Source organism: Perissodus microlepis, chromosome 14 (genome assembly GCF_051167445.1).
Source record: "Perissodus microlepis isolate ML-2025 ecotype Zambia chromosome 14, ASM5116744v1, whole genome shotgun sequence".
NCBI classification, from domain to species: Eukaryota; Metazoa; Chordata; class Actinopteri; order Cichliformes; family Cichlidae; genus Perissodus; species Perissodus microlepis.
In genome coordinates, this window is record NC_140474.1 from 15,377,968 (window position 1) to 15,398,432 (window position 20,465).

Here is a 20,465-nt window from a genome sequence, read left to right on the forward strand (position 1 = left end):
TTAGTTGTTAAAATAAATAAATAAAAACAAATTTTATTGTCGCAAACGAAATTAAATAAATTGAAATAAACATATAAAAAGGCCCTAAGACGATTATGTTAAAATATGTCACTGACAAATACCCTATTTAAAAATAAACACTAAATAATAATGTATATTGAATAGTAAAACTTAGGTCCGATAAAGAGTCCAAATCCAGCCACTGGAGGGCTTTAAAAATTGTGAAGGAGGGCAAACATTTTTCACTTTTAACGTAATTTTCATAACTTTTACAGCTTTTTCTACTATTGAAGACCTCCTCAAGGCCAATTATACTATGCCAAAGTAACTGAGTAATAGATCAGCTTTTTTTACTCTATGTATTAAAGAAATGTTGATGAATGAATGGATGGATACACATTTACAAAGACGTAATTTTTAAATTACAAAATACTCTGGGAAATGAGATACCAGAACTTTTCTCATAATTTTACACATTAATTTGTTACAATTTAAGCCCAAAGTGTCGTGCTGACAGATTTTTCTGTTACTACAGCAGCACTTCTTTGTTATGTAGAAAACCTGAGACGTGTTACTGAAATTGTAGTTGCTTTTCTTATAATTAATGTCTCAGGGGATTAAATACGTAGTTAATCTTACATTAAACTTAAAGTTAAAGGGGGGTTTCTCCTGTCTGTACTGTGAAAAAGTATTTGGCACACTTACATGTTTCAGATCGTCCATTTTCTTCTGCTTAACTGGTACAGGGTCATGAATTCAGGGTCATGAGAGGCAGGGTGCACACTGGACAGAGAAACACTCACATTAACACCTACAGTCAGTTTAAAATAACCAACCCTACATGCATGTCTTTGGACTGTGGGTGGAAGCCACAGGCAGGATTCAAACCCACGACCTTCTTGCTGTAAAGTAATACCCATGTTTTAGATCATCAAACAATTTTAATATTAGTTAAACATAACCTGAGTAAATACAAAATGCAGTTTTAAAATGATGATTTCTTTTATTGAGGGAACAAAGCTATCCAGAGCTACTTGGCCCTGTGTGAAAGAGTAATTGCTCTCTAACCCTAATAATTGGTTATGCCACCTTTGGCACCAAGAACTGCACTCAAGTGTTTGTGATAACTGGCAGTGAGTGTTTCACATCACTGTGGAGGAATTTTGGCCCCCACTTCTTTGCAGAATTGTTTTAATTCAACCACATTTGACCACTTTGACTATAAATGGCGTGTTTAGGGTCACGCACAAGCACCTCAAACTGAATAAAGTCTGGACTTTATCATTCAAAGCCCAAACCACAAAATAATTGCCAGAAAATTGAGATTGTTTTTGAAAATGAAACGTTTATTGAAACTTCTGACAATTAAAAAAACTCTAAATTTTAATATTAATTTGTATATATGTCTTTTAATTTGTAATTTTTTAAATGTTGTTTTTTTGTTTATTTTGTTTGGTTTGGGTTTTTTTTTTTCTTGCTTAAAAATGTGTTGTGCAATTTATTTGGCCTTTTCAGGGGGGAAATGTCATACTGATGTTGAAGAATCCTCAAAAACTCCCAAAAAACATGAATCAAATATTATAGAAGAGGCTTTAGAGGGTTAAATACTGTCACTTGGTCTGGATAAGTGTGGTCAAATCAGGCCCACAGGCCGACTGGAGCCATGATAAAGATCAGGAATAACTCCAGAAGTTAAGACAAGCACTGAAAAGCCAGCTCAACAGTAGGAATAAGATCCAAGCTATCAGTACATTCACCCTACCAGTCCTTCAACACCCAGCTGGAGGACAGAGATGTCACTGATGTCAAGACATAAAAACTCACAGAGATCTCCACCCAAAGTCCAGCACCCTGAGGCTCTATGAGCAACCGAGAGAGGGAGGGCGAGGATTAGTCCATGAGGTAACACGGAGCATCTGTTTGCTTGTGACGTGTAAACTAGGAGGAGGAAGCTTTGGGGGATTTCATTTCAATCATTTCAATTATTTTTACATTCCCTGAATGCAACAAGTTTGAACAAGTTACAATTAACAAAAAACTTGTTGTGAACACATCCTGAAAGGCAAAACAAAGGAGGCTATTCCTGCTGTCATTGGCTACGCTAACATGCTCATTTTGCAGTACTGCAGTACCACTTTTCCACAAACCTGCCTGATTCAAATACTTTTATTTAATTAGAAAAAAATACAGGACAAATGAAAATACATAATTCAAACCTTAGATATACAGTAGATATGATTTGTATTCACATTTGTGTCCCTGAAGATAATCTACCACTAACTCTGAATATTGTAATATTGTGACAATAACAATAACACAAATAACAGATTAAAAGATAAACAAGTTAAGTGCACAGCTGAGGCGAGAAAACTTGCACAACCACCAACCTCTATCAGCTTTTTTACGTATTATCAGGCTAAATATTTGCCTATGACAGCTTGAGACTGTTTTCCCATAATCTGCTAATCCAAGATTTTTCACAGAATACTAGTGGTCTGCAGTCACAGTCTGAGGACACTCTGCCCTCAGTGTGATACGCATTCTTATCTCTGACTATTGCACTCTGACTGTGACTCAGTTAGGCCGTTCAGTGATGTGTTGCAGAGGCAGGCAGGGGGAAATCCTGCACGGCGCATGAATAAAACTAAAGAAAGTCTTCATCCATCAGCTGCCGCAGAGCAAGGATTGTTTCATAGCCGTGACACTGAAGCCTTTAGACCTCATCTTCACCTTAATGTCCTCTTGAGTCCGTTTCAGTGGGGTCTTCAAGAGATACACTATCCTCCTGAAACCTTCCTCGAGTCCCATCCCAGTTGTGGCCGAGCACGGCTGGATGTACCAGGCCCTGCCTTCGCACACTTTTCTCAAATCAAGTTTCAGGCAAAGCTCCTCTGGGCTCAGAGCTCCGGGTAGGTCCTGTTTGTTGGCGAGGACCAAGAGAGGAACCTCCCTGAGACTCTCGTACCTCAGAACCTGGTAAGCAGAGAACACAGTGAGGGCCGGCACTACAAACTTTTTAGAAAAGCCTGAATTTTGTGCTTGCTTCCAGGTTTACTATAACTATATGGTTTACAACACATTAAAATTAAAAATAGAAGAATATCTTAGCATTTATTATGCATTTATCAACAATTAGAAGGTTTTTTGTGAAGACTTTAAACTGATAATCCTAATGACCTCTTAATCCCTTTAACATATGAACACATTAAAAACCACCCTCTTACAACTACATTATAATGCGTGATAGATAATTTATTAAAGATATAAACAGGAACACAAAATAAAGCACCTGTAAGATTAATTTGCATGTTTTATTGTTTTGTCCACAAAAACAATGCCTTCAAATTACCTCATCAGAAGTTTAAATACAGTGCCTTGAAGTTTCTTGAGTTGCTAGATTCAAAACTAGTTGCAGTGCCACAAATCCCTGCTCATAAATACCCTACATGCTTTCAACATTTCCCCTTTTGAAGGCAGTTTTGGAAACAGATTTGTAGCATCAACAATAAAATATTTGTCGGTTTATTTACCCGATGGAGTTCCTTGCGGGCCTCGTCCAACCGTTTCAGGTCCCTGCTATCCACCACAAACACCACTCCAGCTGTGTCGGTATAGTGATGCCTCCAGTGGGGCCTCATCTTTTTCTGGCCCCCGACGTCCCACACAATCAGTGCCGGGCTGCTCCTGTCCGTCTCCAGTGTCTCCACATTGAAACCCACAGTGGGCACTGTCACCACACTCTCGTTGTACTTCAGCTTGTAAAGCAGCGTGGTCTTTCCTGATCCATCCAGGCCCAGCATCAGGACTTGTGCTTGTTTCTGATGCTTGGATCCGTGAATACCCATGTCCTGAGAATGCAGTCCGTGTCTGTGGAGCTTTCTCTCTTTGTGCAACTGTGTAAACTACGCTGAGTGCACTCAGTGTGTCTGCTGTCTTATGAAGAACGAGTAATCCCTCCCCTCTGTTGTGTCCAGATTCCTTCTGGCCTTGCGTAGCTTTCAGTAAAGCTATTTATATGTGAACTGACGATGCAGCTGAGTGGGGCAGCATGCAGTTCTCTGGTTACCAAAGCACAGTCAGTGGAGTCACATCACACCTGCCCCGGATCATCATACACACCAGCAGCAAGGAAGTCCATGTTTGGCACAACGGGGAAGATTGTGTTACCTCCTGGCTGGCTGGTCACTGCTGGCCTCATACCAGTGACATCACAGCTAAAGTTTGATAGCCGTAGCAGATGGGCAAATTTTGTCTAACGTGTTTGGTCAAAGTGCAGCTTCCAGAAGCCTCTGAGCCAATCTCAAAATGTAACATTAATCTCAAATACAGTTGCATCTAATTAAACAGAGTCCTGTTTTTATTAGTGAATACAAAAAGGATTAACTACACAATTTACTTGTCATATTTAATTACCAGTGATTCTGGATACTTATTATTGGATCTCCTGACTGCATTTTAGGTTTCATGTCACTGTTTGTTGCAGCTCTTTACAGACCTTTTATCTGGCTGTCAGGTTTAATTGGTGTAATCAACTGTGGACTTGTTTATAATGTCAGCAGCAGAATGAACTGACTCGCACTAACAAAACCACAAATGCCAACTTATGTTAATTAACATCTTCAGATATCCTCCAGCAGGTGGAATAAACAGACTCAAATCTAAAACTTTGAAAGGTCAGAGATCATCAGTTGATTTTGCCACAGCTTCTTTTTAAATAATGAAAATAAGGCACAAAATAGAATTTGATCACATTTTAGTATGATGAGTGTTGATAGTACACCTCATTTATTTGAAATTCATCCAGGGACCCAGACTTTCTTGTCATTTTTTAAAGTGGCCTTCAGCAGCAGTTCTCCAGGTTTTCTGAAGATCTTCCAAAGAGATCTTAAAAAAAAAAAAAATCTGAGGAAACAGGACAAGCGGAGGGCAAAAGAAGTGGCAGGTCTAATAAAAACTGTAGCAGATGAACAGTATCTGTCCTTAAGAATCAGAAAAAAAAATAAGCAAAGACCTGAAACAGGAACTGAGAGAATCATCTGATCCGTAAGTTGATCCACCTACGCTTCACTGAAGCCTCACCAGATATGGTCTGCATTTAACCCGGTGCTGCTGTTTCTCATTTATTTTTACAAAGAAATAAGAGGTGGTTCAAGACTTTTGCACAGTACTGTAACCTACATCTGTACAGAATACATAAAAAAAAAAACTCCACACACAATAATGATGCGATCTTTTATCGTTTTAATCTTACCTTTGTGATTTACACCTTAAAATTTCTGAATTTTCTCTTTTTTACAGTTTATGAAATCCAACAAAAACAAGTACAAATGCCACACAAACATCCCGTAACATATGTTAGAGGAAAAATGTGAACTGAAAGAAGCACAGACAGTTTCATTGGGTATATATCTCTGAAGTGAAACAGCTCAGGTAACAGGCGCCCCGCTGTGTTAAACATTGGAGGAGTGATACACGAGGACAGTATGTACATTCATCTTACAATTTGTCTCTCGGAGACATGTTTTCATCATTGCTTTTCCACATTTGATTTAAGGAGGGATGACGCTGAGGTCGTGCACTGTGCGCCGTGTGGTCGACTGCGTTACATCGAAAAACCGAGAAGTCGTGTTGGCAGCGGACTCGATAACAGGATATGAACAGCTAGAAAATAAGGCATCGATAACTGATCTCATTCAAAGGCTCGTTAAGATTAAGTTCAGAGTAAATCAAAAGTGATGCGATTCAGATCCACGACTTTTGCCTTAGTGAGATGAGACGCTGTGAAAAGATGAAAACATAACTGTATGCTGTCGGTTTAAGTTCATCAGGTAGACTGTAATAAATGATGATGTAACAAAAGTCATATAAAGGAAGAGGATGTCAATATCTGTGAAATAAGTCTTTTAAAGGGTGTAATCTAAAATCCTACATAACATAATGCTTAAAACTGCCATTTAATATTATGATAGAACCGTTTACCTTCTTCATACCACTCCAGGTTAGCGGTCAGCTATTATATGAGATAACACATTAACCTTTTTGAATTAAAACTTAGCAGTTAGTCATAATGAGATGTTACTTTGTTGTTACTCCAAACATTTAATTACACTTTGACAAGCTACAATATTATCCAACAGTTATTACATTATTAGTAGTTACACATCCTGATGAGTTGGGCCAGAAAAAAGCAGGAGAGGAGGTCAAACGTGAGGGTGAAACGCTTCGGTGGAACAGAAACTCTTAGCGATCGTTTTAATTAAAGACACATTAGAAAACGGGGCAACTCAAGCCAAAACATGAAGGTTTCCCCACATCCAGCAAGTGTGATGTAACAAAGTGGTAAGTGCTATTGCTGTACAGTATGAGCAGTAACGTGTTTTCATTTGTGTTGGTCGTGTAGAAAACCCGCCACCGTGCTGAACAACAGATTTCTTAATCGATAAACACAGACAAGGTGGAAGAAAGAATTTGGAGGTCACGGAGACAGTGAGGGAAAGACATAGTTTGGAAATTACTGGAAACATCATGCTGTCATTTAAAAGGGACATTACAATGGGGCAACGAATCAGATGTTAGTGTCAGACATGTGTGCAAGTTCATCACAAAGAGACATCAATGACTGTCACCTCTCCACACACACACACACACACACACACACACACACACACACACACACACACACACACACACACACACACACACACACACACACAAACAAACAAACATATGCAGGATCACAGCCGCACCCACAGCTGCACAAAGCTTAATCAGATTATTTGCATAACAGTGATCCAGCTCGCTTTACGGTGCCTCAGAGATATGGCTAAGACTAAATGAAGGACATTTTTATTGGGTCACTTTTATCGCAAAGTAAAGCGGGCGAGGGGGGCATGACGGGGTGGGGGTCGGATGCACTGAGGAACAAACTGCTGTAAATATGTGTGATAGAAATAGTTCTCGCTCAAAAAGCGCTTATTTCATCTTAAGTATATTCTTATTTATATTCAGACACAAAATAGATACTGTGCGCAGAAGACGTGCGGTCTACTTTTCGCTGGCCTTGCCTTTGAACTTGACCACCATGACGGTGATGTTGTCAGGGCAACCGCGGTAGAAGGACTGAAGTACGATGCTCTTGGCGCCAAAGTGCGGCTCGTCCAGTCGTTCCCTGATGAAGCGAACCGCCTCCTCGTTGCTGAAGGTGTCCCACAGGCCGTCCGACGCCAGGATCATGAACTCGGGCTGCAGCTTGTTCAGGTCGAAGGACATGACATCGGGATCGGGAATGACCACGTTGAGGTTTTTCAGAGGGTAATCGCCCAGAGAGCGGGACATGGCCAGGATGCCCTGGACGCGCCACGAGCCATTGAAACTGATGAAACCGCCTGAGGATGCGTGGGTGGGATATTAGAAAAAATGTAAGAAACCAGGATAATAAGACAGAAATTACAAAAACAAAGGTGGGAGGAGACACACGTGTATAGCTGTATAGCTACTTAACCATTAAAATGTAAAATATTCTGACAGATTAAATGACAGGATGTTTCATCAACTAAGAAATGACATCAAAACGCAAACATGGCTCTTTGCCACTGACCCAGCGCAGCACTGTTTTTGTTAGAAACATTTAAATTCATTTCACATCCTGCATGTACAGCTGTGAGTCCACTATGGCTTCCACAGATATGCAGACAGGGAATTATACTGGAAATTACTGGATACTAGGCCATGAAGACTTCCGAATTTGCAGTGAGCAAGGCCATAAGCAGGATGTTAAAAAAGTACTGAGGTTAAAAGTTCAGGCCATGGCTATAAAAAATCTCATTATGTGTAACTCTGACTAATAAAAAAGGACCAAAATTCCCGCAGAAATTCCCAGAAAAAGCAGAGGACTTGGTCTCTCTGTCCTCGCTTTAGCAGCCACTGATTCTTCAGCTGCTCTGAGGTATTAAAAGTTAAGCTTGTAAATGCATCTTCAAGCATTTATCGTTATATTTGTATTCAAATAGCCCATGAATTGTGTTTTTTCCCCATTAATTTCAGTATTTTAGCATCATTACTGCTGACAGCATGTTACACTAACCCTCAGGAGGCACCAAACTCACTGTGGACCATTTATGGATAATTCAGCAGCTAAATGAGCTTGTTTGGCTCATGAAGCTTTATTACATCTTTTCTTTTTGTTGTTGATGTTATAATAGAAAAATTTTGTCCGTTTTTTTTTTCCTCTCTAGTCTCAGTCTTTTATCTTTTTTGTCTCTTGGTGCAGTCACCGTCCTTTTTTTGTTAATAAAAATGTAAAAATCCCAGCAAGGTTTAAGTTTATGATTAAATACAAATTGGTTATCATTTCCCAGCAAAATATAAAGAAATGAGGACTAGCTCAAGACTTTTCCACAGAACAGCACAGACTGTTAAGAATATACCTAATTAATATTATTATAAAGCTTTAATATAAATGTAAACATATTTTATTATTAGTGTGCAAATTTTAGGGGAAAAGGCATCTAATTTACTGTGTTTTGTATTTTTTAAAATAAATTAGTCTTAAATTTTAAATGCTAATTTGCTGTTCAGTACTTGATTTAGCATTGAGGAGTTAAAAATATTTTTATTTTTATTTCTACGTTTTTATTTAAAAGTGACAGTGCAGTTTGACGTAGTTCCAGTGCAGAGCATTAAACTGTTTACAGTTTATAGTTGTTGCTAATTTCCTGACCTTGTCCCTTGTTGGGCTTTTACATCGACAATGCACAGGCAAGGTTTACAGCATTCACGTAAACTTACTTTTCTATTATCAGACCATAAATTTACTCAGCCAGATGCTCCATAATGCAAAGAGATCATCAGCTCTCCTCAGGAGAGTGCCGGCGTTTTAAGGCTGGTGTTGGTGTAAAAGCTCTTCAGAAGAGATCAGTACAACAGTCATTCTGCACATCACAGTTCATGACTGAAGCTTTGGGTGCACTTCTCACTAAAGGCTGCTAAAAAACTGTAGGAAATTTCTCCACTGAAAACATGCTTCTCTTATCAGTCAACTAAATCTTTCATCTTCAGTACCAAATTGGACCATTAGATGGCGATAGTGGGCTATCCTTCTGCCGATCACACTGACTAATCTGGAAATTTGCCATCAAACTCTCCTCACGCAGAGAGTATGCAGATTGGGTTGGAGGGAGAATTGCGCCTACGATTACACCTTAAACACTGAACACCGTCTGGCTGGTTTTGATAACATGCCGCTTTAGAAGCAGATAGTGTTATCAGTCAGTAGGTTTTGATGTCAGCCTGAGACTGAGATGTATGAGGGGGGAGGACTGTGAAATGGCTTTAAGCTTTGATCATAAGAAGACTCATTTCATGCTTTCATAGCAACAATGTGAGTTTGGATGCTCCCTCAAGTTTTAACTGAAGTCTTTTCTGTTGCTCTGAATATAATGAGAACTGCGTATGGGTCTGGATCGCAGCCCATTTTCTCACCGGCCTTCTTGATCCTCTTACGCTCCTTGAGCTGGTAAGGTTTGTGGTCGTGCGATAGAGGAATGGCATTGCCGTCTTTATCGCAAAGAACTCCGCGTGAGTCTCCAACATTAGCCACTGTCAGCTCCTTATCAGACAGCAGGGCCACCAGACATGTAGTTCCTGAAACAGAGGAGGGGAAGGGTAGAAGAGAAGCAAGGAGATGATAATCACGGTAGCTGAACATGAATTTCATAGCGGTCCATCAAACAGCTGCTGAGATATTTCTGTCTTTACCAGAGTGATGGAGAAACAGCATTCATGTGGTTCAAAAATACCATGCTGTTATTAATCAGTGTTTATTAAAAACAATGTGACAGCTGATAAATTTATGTCAGCTCATTATATCCCCAATTCTTAAACCTTAGTATGTGTGATTGAAAACTTGATCCAGTGACAGACACACAATGTTTTACAGTACAGTGTAAAAACACAGCGCTCTTCCAAGACACGCACGTCCGTCCTGCGTAACGGCAAACACGTGAAGCCATGTGCAAACAATTCAAACGCTCTTTGACGCAACTTCTCTTTCTTCCACTCTTTTTCTCCTTCCTCTCTTTGTTTAGCTTCCCAGCCAGGCAGAACAGTGTATGTACTCAGGATCTGAGGCCTATTGTATGAGATCCAAAGTCCTGTAGAGAAAGAACAGATCTGCCTGTTTGGCCATCTGCTCACACTGAGCGAAGACAAAAGTGGACAGAGAGAGAGGGACACAGGAAAGAGGGAAAAGAAAGTTCTGGACCACCCGGACAGCGAGAGAGGGGGTAGAGTCAAGTCACAGTCAGGATTTTAGGGTAGAAAAATGCCAAAGGAGACAAAAAAGGGCTAAAAACTAAGCAGATTTAAATGCCACTACAAGTATGTGGATGACCTACTAACATTTCAAACTTTTCTTTTAAGTTTCACATATTTGTGCCGATGCTGACTGAAAATGTATGTTTCAGCTGTTTCTCATTGAACCCGATGGAATAAATCTCTTCTCCATGAAGGCTTCTTCCATCAGTTTGCAGTTATTCTGTCCCAGACCTGATGCAGTCGCTTGGTGAGCAATGAAACGGTAAAGAAAAGGCTGCAGTGCATGATGCAGATGAAATAAAACAAGTGTGAGATGGGCATAGAGCTGGAGGACAGAGACAATTCCTCAGCAGGACAGTGATTTTATTATTCCCCTTTGAGGAAAGATTTGGGGTGAAACTGGAGGCGGAAAGTAACTAGTCTGAAGTGAAGTGAGGTGAAAATTGATGCCGCTTAATTGTAAATCTCACAGACCTTGTGAAAAATCTATTTCTATTAGTTTCACCACGTTATGCATCCCTAATCCTTGTGCCTATAGCTGTCACTGCACTGTGCCATGCTGTCCAGCTAATTATCCTTATCTAGTTCCCATGGTGATAGAGATAATGGACTGAGGTGCCTTCCTAGCACACCCTTCCCCAATTAGCCCAGCCTCTCAGTGCACACATTCAGCATTCCCTATTAAAATGGCACCATGGCCCATATGCACCCTGTGCTCATGCTAATTATGGGCTTAGCTTGGCCAGGCACACCTTCAACACTCCAATACCATTAACATCTTAACCCCAGTTAGTCTCTCACTTCAATTTGCAACACTGTACTAATTCACTCTTTCAGTTAGCAAACTCTGACGGGCTCTATTTATGCTCTCAAATACATCTGGAGAGTTCAGTCTAAGTGTATCCACAGCACCCGAATGGTTTTATGCACTTAGCCAACCATCTTGGCATTTAGGTGAAAAATGTGGGGTCAGGACTGCCACCACCGCGCTCGCCCTACCTCGCTGTCTTCTTCAAAGCCTTTCTAAAAACACTACCTGCCCATTAGCACATCCACAGTAATGTTATCCCTTAAGAGCTGCCATCCTGCCTTACTTCCTTGGACTTGAACTGTTAACATTTAGAGCAGTATATTATTTTTAGAATGTGGATCATTTCGACCTGCTTTATAAAGTCAGAGCAACACTCTGGATTTGCATATCACGCCTCTCAGAACGTCTCAGCTTTTTATTTTCATTCCATTCATTTTTTTTTCACCCCTAAATAACTACAGCAGCTTCCTCGGGGTCAGTCCCAGCCTTTCTGGAGCCCTGTGTAAGATTTAGCTTTGGCTTTAGTGTGCAAAGCCGAACCAACCTATCATTTCTCCACTCTCTCTCTCGTTCTTGGCAAAATAGGAGAGTAGCAGAAGATTTGATTTAACTGGGCTATGACCATATCTATTCTAGTTAGTCTAGTTCAGGAAGTTTGGTTCTCAAAGTCAAACCTTAATCTGCTTTAACGTTCCTCCCCTAAAGCTGGAATGCATGCTTAATATAAACAGCACAAACAGAGGTATTCAATTCACTTCAATGTTATTTACATAGCTCCAAATCAAAACAGCATTCGCCTCAAGCTGCTTTATTTTGTAAGGTAAAAACCTTGCAAAAATACAGTGAAAATCCCCATGATCGAGCAAGCACTTTGGCGACAGTGGGAAGGAAAAACACCCTCTTAACAGGAAGAAGTTGAGGGTAAGGGGAGGAAAATGCTCTCCTTTCTTGGTCAAAACCCAGTGGCCACCTTACCCTCCACGCAATTTATCTGCCCAAACTTCAGTTTCGCGTCCAGCAGAAATGAGTAGAAGCCAGCAAAGCCTTCTTCTCTCTAATGCTGCACTCTCACATTAATTGATCTTTATACAACTTGTGTAGTAGACCTCGAGACCTGAATGTTGGTAGAGTTAACCTTTAATATAATTAATCTTCCAGTTTCTTTTCCCTTCCCACAAACAAGAGGGTGCAGAAAAAATAAAAAGCTTAACGCCCTGAGGCCTTACAGACCTTAACAACTCTTTTAGAAATAACATCTAAGGTGAGAGCGAATTCATCACACACACACACACACACAACAAGCTTACAATCTTTTTTCAATCTATCCAAAGGTTGTACAGTCCTGCAGTGGGCAGCAGCTACTTTAAAAAGTCTCCATGGTGAGTTCAGGACAACGGAGGTGCAACTGTGACGTATGTCTGACGTTGGAGCCCATCAAACGTGTTCGATACTAGCTTTCTTCAGTGTTAAGCTGATGTTACAGCTTTTCCTACCATTCAGTCTGTTTTTAAATACTTACATACAAACTGATCAGTCATAATCTATTCCTCCCTTTGACCACAACAGAAAGAGGAATGCTTGAGGTCTGCTCCTAAATTACATCACGTATTACTGGAGGATTCCTCTGAATCTGCTGTAAAGAGACCCGAAGCATGAAGAGAGGGCTTATATGATGGCATGCTCTGAGGCTCATTTGCAAAAAGTTGACTTTTTAAAATGAAGGGATGGTATTCTACCTCAGCTTCAACACTGCCAGTTGAAAAAAGCCACTAATTTTATCAGGCCTTTCAGAGCCCTTAGGGCCCTCTCTTAAGTTATCTAGAGAGAATTGTTCTGACTTCAATGTTGGTAACATCTGAATATCTAATACCCTATAAATAATCCATTCACATAAGGATTTTTGTTTGTTTTTCCTCTTTATACAGATATATAATGCTGTGACTGGGTGTGACAAAGTGGAGTAGCAGTTGCAATGCTCTCCATTTTTTCCCCGGGTTTGTTTGTGTAAGCGTTTTGTTGCCGGCAAATCAAACATTCTGCAAATTAAGGCAAATACTCAGTTACGTTTCTTTATATTTTATTATGTTACAGATTAAGTCATTTGTTCATACTTACTTTGTTTTTCTTTTCAGTCTTCATGAAATTAAGTTCAGTGTAAATAAATTGCTCACCTTTGGAAACCTGAAATGTCTGCGTAGTCTGCTTCCCTACCACTTTCCTTGACGTTCGAGTCTGACTACTTCACACTGGGCAATTATTCAACAAAAGATATTGTTGGCCAAAGAAAGCTGATGTCACAGCAACCAGTGTAAAATACTTTTCTCTAGCCTGAACATTTATAAAACCTTATACTAGAAAAAGGTTTTAATCTTTGTTGTGTCCTATTCTCACTTTATTTACCTAATCCCAGAAATAATGTTCTCCATTCTTTAAACACCACAGACTGATGTGCAGCCACCAAATATCCATCAGTTTCAGGTCACAGGGTAGGCATTGATGACATGCTCGAAAGCGCCTTCACAGTGATTAGTTGGGATCATAACACCCTGCTGGCCTTCATAGTTAATGGCACCAAAATTCAAACTGTTTCTTCTTCTGCCCCATAAACAAAGTGGCTGCAGAGTTTGAAAGAAACTGCTGCAAGCTGACTTTGTTTGAACAAACATTTAGTTAAAGTGCGTTTTAAAGTAACAACAGCCATCAGTCATGCTTAGTCAGCTGTAACTGTTTCTGTTTAAGTAGCAGCACAGACACAGTCAGGAGGCTGAGTTTTGTCTGATTATGATCAAAAATAAGTTATAAGACCCGACATTCTCAAACAACTTCAACAACCACTCTAGCTGTAGTATTAGGTGGTAGCAGACCAAGTTCATGGTCAGTTTTTGATCATGACGCCGTAGCTCAAATGATCTTTTCAAATCATTCCACTTTGATCAACTGAGTAAATTTGAGCAAATTACTGCATTTAAGCCTGGGTGGTCTCTATCGATGGTGATGTGTAGTTAGATTTCTGGGGAGGTGCACGTCAGGTTACGGCCTAGGTGTGACAACCTTAAATATGACACGCTTATTTGACTTTTTGTTATGGCAAATAAATACATTTAATTAAAAAACCTTCAGAACGATGTAATGAAAAAGCAACCGACCTCACTTTATATATGTAACTGGCATTATTATGAAAAAGAAAAGAAAAAAAGGACTGGATCTGCCACAGTTTACACAGCCTCGTTCCACACGCACTGTAGGAGAAGGGTTTAAAAAAACTGCACCAAACACATTTGGTATAAACAAATATTTGCCTGAAGGGGAATATGTGGCACACAGAACATACTAAAATTAAATGATTAATGGCAATAAAGAAACACAAAAACATACGCATGAGAGCAAAAACACAATGAGTAGTGCCTCACTAAGTGGAGCTTCATTCTTGAGAGATTTGAAGATGAAAATCAATAAAGATCGGTGACCTCCGGGAACCCTTACAGTGTCTCTTAGAGGTCACAAACCGGAGAGGATGTGAACAAAATGATGCCGTGTAGGATGAGGTTGGTACATGAATGTTTAATTTCTGCTGTGCAAAAAAGTTAATTTGTTTTTGTTACACATATTTTCGTCTTCCTAGAGACAGACTATGGTGCACGTAATATTTCTGCACAAATTTAAATCTTACATTCCCAACCTAAATAGTTTTTTAATAGAATAGACAGACGCCTTTATTTTTTTTTAAACGGCTAACAGGTCAGCGTGGCCTGACTGCAGATTATTGGACGAAAGCAAAACAGTCCATTTTTCTGTTGTTGCATGCAGACATGTCACCCAGCCACATAAAGATTGGTACAAGCAGAATACCATACAGCATTAAGGAGACTGTTTCCATAATAGACTCTAAGCTCCTGGGCACTGCATCAAAGTCCCATCTTCCTTATCTTTCTTTGAGGCGCTTGTGTTCGCTGATAAACAACACAGGGATGAATGAACAGGGGGATAAATCTGATACGCTGTTGTCCTGGGGACGGGGAGCTGAATTGAGAGTGTGTATCTCTATTCTGCCTCACTCCCTCCCCTGCTAGCTCAATTTAGGCCCCCCGATTACTACAGAAAGCAGGGAGCTGCGCGCCCTAAACGATGCGATTGTGGAATCAGATACAAGGACAAGAATGCACAATTACCTGATCAGCAGATTCCCCCGAGACGCCTGCAAGAAAGCCACAACAAATGCCACAGCAAATTCAATCCCTGAACTAGACAACACAGGAGCCCATTTATTGTAATGGAGATTGCAAGTTTATCTAGAAGCATCATGTCAGTCTGTCTCGCTATGCTGTCCAAAAAGAAGGATGGGGCATAAGAAAAAGATACGAGCAGATGGATGTGTGGAAAGTATCTTTAAAACTCAATGCAACAGGTCCACTTAAGAACAGAAGAAGGCAGCGGGATCAGGAGAGGAGATTTACTTTTGGCCCCTTTTGGGAGTGACAGATCAGAAAGCTGATGATTATCTCCAGATGGAGAGGCAGCAAAGGAGGTGGAGGATAAAGCATCGAAGAGCAGGTGACTTCAGCTGCAAAACCAAACCTTCGAGAAGGAAGGATCAGCTGTCTTCAGACTGAAAGCTCCAACTCTGTTTTTAATTGACCTCGTTAACATCCTTTGTCACATGTCAAGCATTCACAGAAGGATGTGAGGCTTTCTCAGGGGCTCTTTCATACCCGTGACCGCCTCGCCACCTTAGATGTGATTCACATGTCACTGTTGATGCAGGTTTTCATTTAGCCTCCATGCTTTCTCTTTACCCTCATGTCATCGGTTGAATGAGAGAATTCCCACGTGCTATAACTAATTTTTCACAGATTTGACCTTCATTCCTGCTCGTTACAGAAAGAGTAAACTCGCCATAAAATAAAGGATTATATTTCATATTCCACAGCATGTCTAGGGCTTACAGCTAACATGCATGTTACACAGGTGTGGGTGCCGGAGGTGTTGAAATGATGAAAAATTCACCTGTTTACATCACAGAAGGTTGGCGAGTATGGAGTGTGTGTATTAGCTACGCACGCATTAATTGCTTTGTCTGCTCGGCCTTGATTACCGTTTAAATGGATTTTGCTTTAATTGCGGAAACAAAAGCAGGTAATTCAGCTGCATCTGGAAGGCAGATCTGTCTGAATCAGCACTGCAGCAGGCAGCGGTGAAACTGTATGTAGTCACCGCATCGCTAAAATAACTGAAGACCTGAGAACACGGCAACATGATGATCACCACCCCCAAAAATGTACACAAAAACAAACCCCCCCCAAAACCCACTTCAAAAGAGCACGTCTCAAGTGACAGCTGACCTCACAGGTCTATTACAAGTGAGAGGCTCGGCCCTTGAACTGTGATGCATGTTTACAATTATTAATTAAGGCCACATGTTTTTTTTTTCTTCTTGCCCCATGTGAGTTCTTTACAGCTGCTTTCAGTAACTTTGCAATTAACTGCACTTGAATTTACTCTCTCACCTTCAGTTTAACCGGGGCACTGGAAGGAAAACTGACCTTCCCACAGAAATGCTGAATTGTTGAGGTTGCAGAAAGTCACTGCAGTGAGACCAGGAAATAATCTTACGATCCATATTTAAACTCTCTTGACTTTGTGTTCAATAATCCAATAAAGGCAGCACAGAAGGAAGACTTGCTATGAAACTCAAACAAAATCACTCATGTTCATGAATATGTCCACATCGTTCTCCTCCTTCTCCTCCTCTTTCCTGAGGTTGTTTAGCTGCACTTAGATTGGACTTTGCCATCGACGCTTTGTGTGTCTTTCTGTTTTGTATTTGTTGTTCACGTTTTATTCTGCCTGTGGTTCTGGGCTTCCATTTCCCTATACTGTATAGCTTTAACCAATAAATAAAAAAACCCAAAAGAAAACACACTTCCAACACATGAATCCACTCTTCTGAGCCTTTTCCTACCTCTTTCTATCCATCATTCTCTCTCTCTCTCTCTTGCATTACCACTCTCTCCTTGCATGCCTCCCGAGATAATTACTACAAGCCTTGTGAAGATCAACTTGTATTTAAACAGCTGAATAAGCAAGGCCTTGGGGTGCTGACAGTCACTATTCAACAACCGTCAAATGAAATAGTGGAGAAGAAAATAATTTGTGTGCAGCATTACAGGGGACACTGCAGCAAAACACCTTTTGCTTCCATCTTGTGTTATCTGTATGCTCTTTAGTTTTGTGGTTGCACGTGTAGGCGGAAATACTGTATGCGTGTATTTTGATAGTTGCTAGCTACCGAACAAATGTAGCATCTAAACAACAACAAAAAAGGGCAGAAAGTTGGCATATTTGCAGAACATATCATGTGTGAAGTTACATGAACGGGCAAATACGCACCTGCTTCGTTGTAAGCGGCAGAGAGCTTTTCCAGCATTTCTCTGTCCAGCGTCAGTATCTGCTGCTCCAGGATGGAGGGGTAGGAGAGGCTTATCCTCTCCCTTTTTTCATCTTTCTCCTTGTCTTTTTCCCTGTCTCGCTCTTTCTCCCGTTCATAGGTCAGTAGCTGCTGGCGCAGAGCCTCTGGCAGGTGGGTCTTAGCAAACTCAGCAGCAGCCTGATAATGGAGAGCAGAGGGAGACAAGTAGAATTAGATGACTGCAGATAAAAAAAAAATTAGGTGCTAGAAGAGAATAAATTCTGACATGTTGATGAGGGTGCTTTTCTTTTAATTGGTTATGTTTAAGCAGAAGCATAGGATGCATAGGTCTCCATTTTCAAATGCATGGAATACTTAAGGGTTATAATGAGCAGAGGTGATTTATCATTTTTCAGCACTAAAGGCAGCTTCTCAGTTCTGAGGATATATATACACTTAAGGTTTAGGAAAATCAAACAAGCAACCATCCACACAATAAATCCTGCCCAAAATAGTGACTTTAATTTATTTACATATACATTTTCCATGTAATTTTGTTACATGTGTTACAATGTAATCATTGTAACAAATCAAATTTACTAGACTGGTATACATTCAGTTTATTTTAAGCACATTTTCCTGTTTAATTATTTGAATAAATAAATCTTTGACTTTGTATATTTTAGTTGCACTTTGCACAAAATTATGGCTTCATGTTTATTGAGGGTAGAGAATCCTTTTTTTTCTGATTGCTATCATTTCTGTGTATTCAGTCCAGGTTGGCCAATAAATGCATTTGTTTGCATGAACTCAGAACCCAGGAACAAGAAGCAGAGTTATTCACAGTTGGGGGATCAGACAAGGTGGAGAAACGCTAGCATACCTCAGTGGAAAATATCCCAAAACTGCCAACTGGCACATCTAACACTCACAGATTAGCATCTTTTATCTTATTTGTTAAATCCTTACAAAACCCAGAATGTAAAAACAAGATGTTGAGGCCATGTGGGGTGATACATGGTGGAACTATTTTTTGCCAGCAGCTCCCCAGAGTTTTGTCATCATGTTAAGATTTAAAGCTGCCTTACCAGCAATAAAGTAAATAAGCTGATTTCCCAACATGTCCCAAAAACTTTTCCTATTTTGGAGACAGAATTGCAAGTGCAGTAAGTACAGATACGTACACGGTGACTTTGGCGGGCTGGAGCAGCAGTAACCCGCTTGTTCTTTCGGTTTTGCTGAAGCAGATAAATCACAGATAAACAGAGATAAAGAAAAAAAAGTGCACCGCCAATCAAGTGTACACAGGCTAATGCTGTGGGATTGAGCTGAGCTAGAGAAACTTTATCCTCACCACTATCTATTTTACTCTAAGGACATCAACAGATTCTGTACAGATTCCCATCGCAGGTCCAGAGCAAATAATGCCTGTCTCCTCAGGCCCGGGCTTCAGAGAAAGCAGGCCAAGCCAAGGTCATGAGGTACAAATGTCAGATAATATACTGCTAACTTGCTTCTGGTCTGCATGATCCCAGATTCATAAAGCTCATATTTCATATGTGGTTTCCCCTCGTAACACTTGCGGTGATTGAAGAGCAGTCAATTAAGAAAACAGAACGAGGGAAAAGGATTGCAATTTCCTGGCATTGGATATAATGATTAGAGGTCGTATGACAGAGAAGCTCAGATGAACCTGATGTCTCGAGTGCTCATACACTGTCCCCATTTAGCTCTCTCTTCTATCCATACCTCCCTCTCTTTCACTCTCCATCTATATCTCATTCTGCTCTGGGAAATTGCTTTCAAGGACTTAGATAACACTGCCTCCTCTGCTTTTTCTCCACACATGAAAACAATTCTTTCACTCCTCTCTTGTTATATCTTGTCAGCATAGTTGCAGCTTTGCTCTGCAAGCTCTGTCAATCCACCCCTATCTTCTCCAATGAAACCAAAACACTGTTATTCATGTGTGGATGTGCATGAATCTGTCTTTCATTTTCCATTTCCCACAGTCACTTCGCTCTACTCCCAAAGTGAGGTTCATTCCAAAATCACCATGAATCTTTTCTGAGAACAATCCCTGATGACATACTCTCATCCCGTGGCTAGCATGAAGGGGGTAGGAGTCACAAACCGAGTTCAAAGGTCAAACATAGAACAGGAAGTCTTTTGTCAGCTTGGGTTACGCTAAGTCAATTAGTGTGCAGTGTAATTGTTTGTCTGCCAGTCCTTAACAAAGCACTGGGGCCACAAACCGTTTCTCCAGCTACATTCCTTTTAACTATTTAACTGCATGTGCACATGCACTAGTCAGTGCGTGCAGGGAAGACTTGATTATCTGATCCACAATGGCACATCTGATGCCAGCTTAGTGGATAAAGGGAGAAAAGGTTGGATGGGTGTAGAGCAGGGTGAGGATAGAGACGACTGGAACAGAATAAAAAAGACAAGAATCAAGAATAACAAAACACAAGGGAACAAAATTAAGAATGAGAACAGCAAACAGCATAAGAGCACAGAAGGAATGCAGGGAGGGCTAAAAAAAATAAGAGGGTGGAGCCAGAATAAATGAAGTAAACAGAGCTGGCTATCTGAGGTTGTTTTCATAGCTGGGAGAGACAGAGAGAGAGGGAGAGAGGGCAAGAACTAAAATTATGAGAAAATTAGAAACTAAAAGTGGGAGGTGATGAGTTTATGAAAAAGTGAATGAACAAGTGGTATAAAGGCCTGTTTCAGATAGAAAACACTCACGATCAGTAAAATTATAATTTTTAATTGTGCATTATTTAAAGCTACGTGACTCATGTCGCTGAACTGCTAAATCTTTTGGCATGTGTGCACTGAGATGTGTTTCCTTGTGTATTTTCCTTGATCCTACAGCATTTACTTTTAAGGGAACAGTATTGTACTTTGTATATATTCATGTTGTTTTAT

General features: G+C 40.3%; 2 protein-coding genes across 2 annotated transcripts in view; both read right to left on the minus strand.

Moving 5' to 3' along the window:
* Nucleotides 1-93: 93 nt before the first annotated feature.
* Nucleotides 94-5,129, minus strand: LOC146373678 (ADP-ribosylation factor 6-like). Its single transcript, XM_084951724.1, has 2 exons — nt 3,531-5,129; nt 94-2,973 (listed from the first exon to the last, which is right to left on the minus strand). The coding sequence occupies exons 1-2, from the start codon at nt 3,843-3,845 to the stop codon at nt 2,665-2,667; spliced, it is 624 nt and encodes a 207-aa protein (XP_084807850.1). The 5' UTR covers nt 3,846-5,129; the 3' UTR covers nt 94-2,664.
* A 95-nt stretch (nt 5,130-5,224) lies between these two features.
* The window catches only part of ppm1lb (protein phosphatase, Mg2+/Mn2+ dependent, 1Lb), a 52,923-nt gene continuing 37,682 nt past the window's right edge, over nt 5,225-20,465 (minus strand). Inside the window, exons 2-4 of the mRNA XM_084951723.1 lie at nt 17,513-17,729; nt 9,481-9,642; nt 5,225-7,385 (exon numbers count right to left, since the gene is read on the minus strand). Coding sequence (XP_084807849.1) covers nt 7,045-7,385; nt 9,481-9,642; nt 17,513-17,729 — 720 coding nt within the window. The 3' untranslated portion in view covers nt 5,225-7,044. The remainder of the gene's footprint in view (nt 7,386-9,480; nt 9,643-17,512; nt 17,730-20,465) is intronic.

Excerpts from the sequence above, each read along its gene's own strand:
- LOC146373678 (XM_084951724.1), bottom strand. The coding sequence starts at position 3,845 with ATGGGTATTCACGGATCCAAGCATCAGAAACAAGCACAAGTCCTGATG. Across the intron at positions 2,974-3,530 it reads CCCGCAAGGAACTCCATCGG|GTTCTGAGGTACGAGAGTCT; the intron begins GTAAATAAACCG and ends TCTGCTTACCAG.